General features: G+C 60.3%; 1 protein-coding gene across 3 annotated transcripts; it reads right to left on the reverse strand.

The window, feature by feature from the left end:
- Positions 1-508: 508 nt before the first annotated feature.
- LOC134166832 (eukaryotic translation initiation factor 5A-1) lies at positions 509-5,546 on the reverse strand. Of its 3 annotated transcripts, none has more exons than XM_062624853.1 (3): positions 5,493-5,546; positions 3,717-3,848; positions 509-602 (listed from the first exon to the last, which is right to left on the reverse strand). In XM_062624853.1, exons 1-3 carry the CDS (start codon positions 5,526-5,528, stop codon positions 540-542), a joined length of 231 nt encoding a protein of 76 aa, XP_062480837.1. In that variant the 5' UTR covers positions 5,529-5,546; the 3' UTR covers positions 509-539. The 3 variants fall into 3 exon arrangements, with proteins under 3 accessions (XP_062480837.1, XP_062480838.1, XP_062480836.1); XM_062624854.1 differs by lacking the exon at positions 5,493-5,546 and adding an exon at positions 5,361-5,398 and having other exon boundaries at positions 515-602; positions 3,717-3,850; XM_062624852.1 differs by lacking the exon at positions 5,493-5,546 and adding an exon at positions 4,761-4,822 and having other exon boundaries at positions 515-602.
- Between the last annotated feature and the right edge of the window lie 815 nt (positions 5,547-6,361).

Genomic DNA, 6,361 nt, shown 5'->3' on the forward strand with positions numbered 1-6,361 from the left:
TCCCAGCCCCATAGGGGAGATCCCAGCCCCATAGTGGAGACCCTGGACCCAAAGGAATCCCTCCTGCCCCATAGCACCCCCTCTGCCCTACAGCAACCCCTGCCCCATAGCCCATCCCCTCCACACCCCAAAGCACTGCCCCATAGCACCCCTCCCACCCCACAGAGCTGCCCCATAGCGCCCCCCCCACCCCATAGAGCTGCCCCATAGCACCCCCCCACCCCATAGAGCTGCCCCATAGCACCCCCCCCACCCCATAGAGCTGCCCCATAGCACCCCCCCCACCCCACAGAGCTGCCCCATAGCGCCCCCCACCCCACAGAGCTGCCCCATAGCACCCCCCCACCCCATAGCACCCCCCCACCCCATAGAGCTGCACCATAGCGCCCCCCCCACCCCATAGAGCTGCCCCATAGCACCCCCCACCCCATAGAGCTGCCCCATAGCACCCCCCACCCCATAGAGCTGCCCCATAGCACACCCCCCACCCCATAGAGCTGCCCCATAGCGCCCCCCCCTGCCCCACACCTGCATCTCCCCTATTTTGCCATGGCCTTGATGGCGACAGCAGCTTCCTCAGTCATGGCTGACAGCACCGTGATCTAGGGCAGGAGACACAGAGTGACCCACAGAGCCCCATAGACACCCACAGAGCCCCATAGAGACACAGAGACACCCATAAAAACACCATAGACACCCACAGAGCCCCATAGAGCCCCACAGACACCCACTAGCGCCCCATAGACACCCATTAGCGCCCCACAGACACCCCACAGACCCCCATAAAACCCCATAGACACCCCATAGCCCCCCATAGACACCCCATAGACACCCCATAGCGCCCCATAGACACCCCATAGCGCCCCACAGACACCCCATAGACACCCCATAGCGCCCCACAGACACCCCACAGCGCCCCATAGACACCCCATAGTGCCCCATAGCACCCCACAGACACCCCATAGACACCCATTAGCACCCCACAGACCCCCATAAAACCCCATAGACACCCCATAGCGCCCCATAGCGCCCCACAGACACCCCATAGCGCCCCATAGACACCCCACAGACCCCCATTAGCGCCCCATAGACACCCCATAGACACCCCATAGCGCCCCAGACACCCATAAAACCCCATAGACACCCCATAGCGCCCCACAGACACCCCACAGACACCCCATAGCGCCCCACAGACACCCCAGACACCCCATAGCGCCCCACAGACACCCCACAGACATCCCATAGCGCCCCATAGACACCCCATAGACACCCCACAGCGCCCCATAGACACCCCACAGACACCCCATAGCACCCCACAGACACCCACAGCGCCCCATAGACACCCCACAGACACCCCATAGCACCCCACAGACACCCACAGCGCCCCATAGACACCCCATAGACACCCCACAGCGCCCCATAGACACCCCATAGTGCCCCACAGACACCCCATAGCGCCCCATAGACACCCCATAGCACCCCATAGCACCCCATAGACACCCCATAGCACCCCATAGACACCCCATAGCGCCCCATAGACACCCCATAGCGCCCCATAGACCCCCATAGACACCCCATAGACACCCCATAGCACCCCACAGACACCCCATAGCGCCCCATAGACACCCCAAAGCGCCCCATAGACACCCCAAAGCGCCCCATAGACACCCCATAGCGCCCCATAGACACCCCATAGACACCCCATAGAGCCCCCATAGAGCCCCATAGACACCCCATAGCGCCCCATAGACACCCCAGAGACACCCCATAGCGCCCCATAGACACCCCATAGCGCCCCATAGAGCCCCCATAGAGCCCCACAGACACCCATCAGCGCCCCACAGACACCCATCAGCGCCCCACAGACACCCATCAGCGCCCCATAGACACCCCATAGCGCCCCATAGACACCCCATAGAGCCCCACAGACACCCCATAGAGCCCCATAGGCACCCCATAGCACCCCACAGACACCCCATAGACACCCCATAGTGCCCCATAGACACCCCATAGCGCCCCATAGACACCCCATAGCCACCCCATAGACACCCCATAACCACCCCATAGCGCCCCACAGACACCCCATAGCTCCCCACAAAACCCCATAGCGCCCCATAGACACCCCATAGCGCCCCATAGACACCCCATAGCGCCCCATAGCCACCCCACAGACACCCCATAGTGCCCCATAGACACCCCATAGCGCCCCATAAGTACCAGGATCTCCTCCCCACAGTCGTATTTCTGCTCGATCTCCTTGCCCAACAGAGCCCCATAGCTCCTCCCAAATCCCCATAGCGCCCCATAGACACCCCATAGCGCCCATAGACACCCCATAGCGCCCCATAGACACCCCATAGACACCCCACAGCGCCCCACAGACCCCCATAAAACCCCATAGACACCCCATAGCGCCCCATAGACACCCCATAGCGCCCCATAGACACCCCATAGCGCCCCATAGACACCCCATAGCGCCCCATAGACACCCCATAGCGCCCCATAGACACACCCCATAGAGCCCCATAGACACCCCTTATAGCCCCATAGAGCCCCATAGACACCCCATAGAGCCCCATAGACACCCCATAGCGCCCCATAGACACCCCACAGAGCCCCATAGACACCCCATAGCGCCCCATAGACACCCCATAGACACCCATAGAGCCCCATAGACACCCCACAGCGCCCCATAGACACCCCATAGACACCCAATAGAGCCCCATAGACACCCCATAGCGCCCCATAGCCACCCCATAGCGCCCCACAAGTACCAGGATCTCCTCCCCACAGTCGTATTTCTGCTCGATCTCCTTGCCCAATAGAGCCCCATAGCTCCTCTCAAACCCCCACAGCGCCCCATAGACACCCCATAGAGCCCCATAGAGCCCCATAGACACCCCACAGCACCCCATAGCGCCCCATAGACACCCCATAGCGCCCCATAGACACCCCACAGAGCCCCACAGACACCCCATAGCGCCCCATAGACACCCCATAGACACCCATAGAGCCCCATAGAGCCCCATAGACACCCCATAGACACCCCATAGCGTCCCACAAGTACCAGGATCTCCTCCCCAGTCGTATTTCTGCTCGATCTCCTTGCCCAACAGAGCCCCATAGCTCCTCCCATATCCCCACAGTGCCCCATAGACACCCCATAGACACCCCATAGCGCCCCATAGACACCCCATAGACACCCCACAGTGCCCCATAGACACCCCACAGCACCCCGTAGCGCCCCATAGTGCCCCACAGACGCCCCACAGACACCCATTAGCGCCCCACAGACCCCCATAAAACCCCATACACACCCCATAGCGCCCCATAGACACCCATAGCGCCCCATAGACACCCCACAGACCCCCATAGACACCCCATAGACACCCATAGAGCCCCATAGCCGCCCCATAGCCACCCCATAGCGCCCCATAGACACCCCATAGCGCCCCATAGACACCCCATAGCGCCCCATAGACACCCCATTAGCGCCCCATAGACACCCCATAGCGCCCCATAGACACCCCATAGCGCCCCATAGACACCCCATAGCGCCCCATAGACACCCATTAGCGCCCCATAGACACCCCATAGCGCCCCATAGACACCCCATAGCGCCCTATAGACACCCCATAGCGCCCCATAGACACCCATTAGCGCCCCATAGACACCCCATAGCGCCCCATAGACACCCCATAGCGCCCCACAAGTACCAGGATCTCCTCCCCACAGTCGTATTTCTGCTCGATCTCCTTGCCCAGCTCCCCCTCGGGCAGCCTCAGGTCCTCGCGCACTTCGCCGCTGTCTTGCAGCAGGGACAGGTACCCGTCCTGGATGCCTATGAGCTGCCCCATAGCCAAGCACTTAGGGGGCTGCCCCATAGCGAAGGGTTCAGCCCCATAAGTGGGGGTCAGACCCATAAGTGGGGGTCAGCCCCATAAGTAGCTATGGGTGGGGAAGTGGAAGTTGGTTGATAGCGGGCATGGTCGTGTTGTGGGTCTATGGCGTGCTCTGCCCCCTAAGTGTGTGTCTATGGGGCGCTCTGGCCCCTAAGTGGGGGTCTATGGGGCGCTCTGCCCCCTAAGTGTGGGTCAGACCCACAAGTAGCTATAGGTGGGGAACTGGAAGTTGGTTGATAGTGGACATGGTCACATTGTGGGTCTATGGCGTGCTCTGCCCCCTAAGTGTGGATCTATGGGGCGCTCTGCCCCCTAAGTGTGGGTCAGCCCCATAAGTAGCTATGGGTGGGGAAGTGGAAGTTGGTTGATAGCGGGCATGGTCGTGTTGTGGGTCTATGGCGTGCTCTGCCCCCTAAGTGTGTGTCTATGGGGCGCTCTGCCCCCTAAGTGTGGGTCAGACCCATAAGTAGCTATGGGTGGGTACCTGTAAGTCGTTCCTCTTGATGTGGGGCACGTCCATGTTGTGTGTCTATGGCCTGCTCTATGGGGTGCTCTGCCCCCTAAGTGGGGGTCAGCCCCATAAGTAGCTATGGGTGGGGAAGTGGAAGTTGGTTGATAGCAGGCATGGTCGTGTTGTGGGTCTATGGCGTGCTTTGCCCCCTAAGTGTGGGTCAGCCCCCTAAGTGGGGGTCAGACCCATAAGTGGGGGGCAGCCCCATAAGTAGCTATGGGTGGGGAAGTGGAAGTTGGTTGATAGCGGGCATGGTCGTGTTGTGGGTCTATGGCGTGCTCTGCCCCCTAAGTGTGGGTCAGCCCCCTAAGTGTGGGTCAGCCCCATAAGTAGCTATGGGTGGGTACCTGGAAGTCGTTCCTCTTGATGTGGGGCACGTCCATGTTGTGTGTCTATGGCCTGCTCTAGTGTGGGTCTGCCCCCTAAGTGTGGGTCTGGAAGCCCTCTTGATGTTGGGGTCCATCAGACCCCCATAAGTGTGTGTCAGCCCCATAAGTAGCTATGGTGTGGGGAAGTGGAAGTTGGTTGATGTTGGGCACGTCCATGGTCGTGTTATGACCCGCTCTATGGGTGCTCTGCCCCCTAAGTGTGTGTCTATGGGGCGCTCTGCCCCCTAAGTGTGGGTCTGCCCCCCAAGTATGGGTGGGTACCTGGAAGTCGTTCCTCTTGATGTGGGGCACGTCCATGTTGTGTGTCTATGGCCTGCTCTATGGGGTGCTCTGCCCCCTAAGTGTGGGTCAGCCCCCTAAGTGTGGGTCAGCCCCATAAGTGTGGGTCAGCCCCCTAAGTAGCTATGGGTGAGGAAGTGGAAGTTCGTTGGCTTGATAGCGGGTCCATGCTGCGTGTCTATGACCCGCTCTATGGGTGCTCTGCCCCCTAAGTGTGTGTCTATGGGGCGCTCTGCCCCCTAAGTGTGGGTCTGCCCCCCAAGTGTGGGTCAGCCCCTGGGAAGTCGTTCCTCTTGATGTTGGGCACGTCCATGCTGCGTGGGTCTATGGGGTGCTCTGCCCCCTAAGTGTGTGTCTATGGGGCGCTCTGCCCCCTAAGTGTGGGTCTGCCCCCCAAGTGTGGGTCTGTACCTGGAAGTCGTTCCTCTTGATGTTGGGCACGTCCATGCTGCGTGTCTATGACCCGCTCTATGGTGTGCTCTGCCCCCTAAGTGTGTGTCTATGGGGCGCTCTGCCCCCTAAGTGTGGGTCTGCCCCCCAAGTGTGGGTCGGTACCTGGAAGTCGTTCCTCTTGATGTTGGGCACGTCCATGCTGCGTGTCTATGACCCGCTCTATGTGGTGCTCTGCCCCCTAAGTGTGTGTCTATGGGGCGCTCTGCCCCCTAAGTGTGTGTCTATGGGGCGCCCGGACCCCTAAGTGTGGGTCTGCCCCCCAAGTGTGGGTCGGTACCTGGAAGTCGTTCCTCTTGATGTTGGGCACGTCCATGCTGCGTGTCTATGACCCGCTCTATGTGGTGCTCTGCCCCCTAAGTGTGTGTCTATGGGGCCCCCTAAGTGTGTGCCCCCCAAGTCTATGGAAGTCGTTCCTCTTGATGTTGGGCACGTCCCCCTAAGTGTGGGTCTGCCCCCCAAGTGTGGGTCGGTGTTAGTCGGTACCTGGAAGTCGTTCCTCTTGATGTTGGGCACGTCCATGCTGCGTGTCTATGACCCGCTCTATGTGGTGCTCTGCCCCCTAAGTGTGTGTCTATGGGGCGCCCGGACCCCTAAGTGTGGGTCTGCCCCCCAAGTGTGGGTCGGTACCTGGAAGTCGTTCCTCTTGATGTTGGGCACGTCCATGCTGCGTGTCTATGACCCGCTCTATGTGGTGCTCTGCCCCCTAAGTGTGTGTCTATGGGGGCTGCCCCCTAAGTGTGTGTCTGGGGCGCCCCCTAAGTGTGGGTCTGCCCCCCAAGTGTGGGTCGGTACCTGGAAGTCGTTCCTCTTGATGTTGGGCACGTCCA

Source organism: Pezoporus occidentalis, unplaced genomic scaffold (genome assembly GCF_034315485.1).
Source record: "Pezoporus occidentalis ecotype Australia unplaced genomic scaffold, CSIRO_AGI_Poc_V1 ctg2722, whole genome shotgun sequence".
NCBI lineage: Eukaryota > Metazoa > Chordata > Aves > Psittaciformes > Psittacidae > Pezoporus > Pezoporus occidentalis.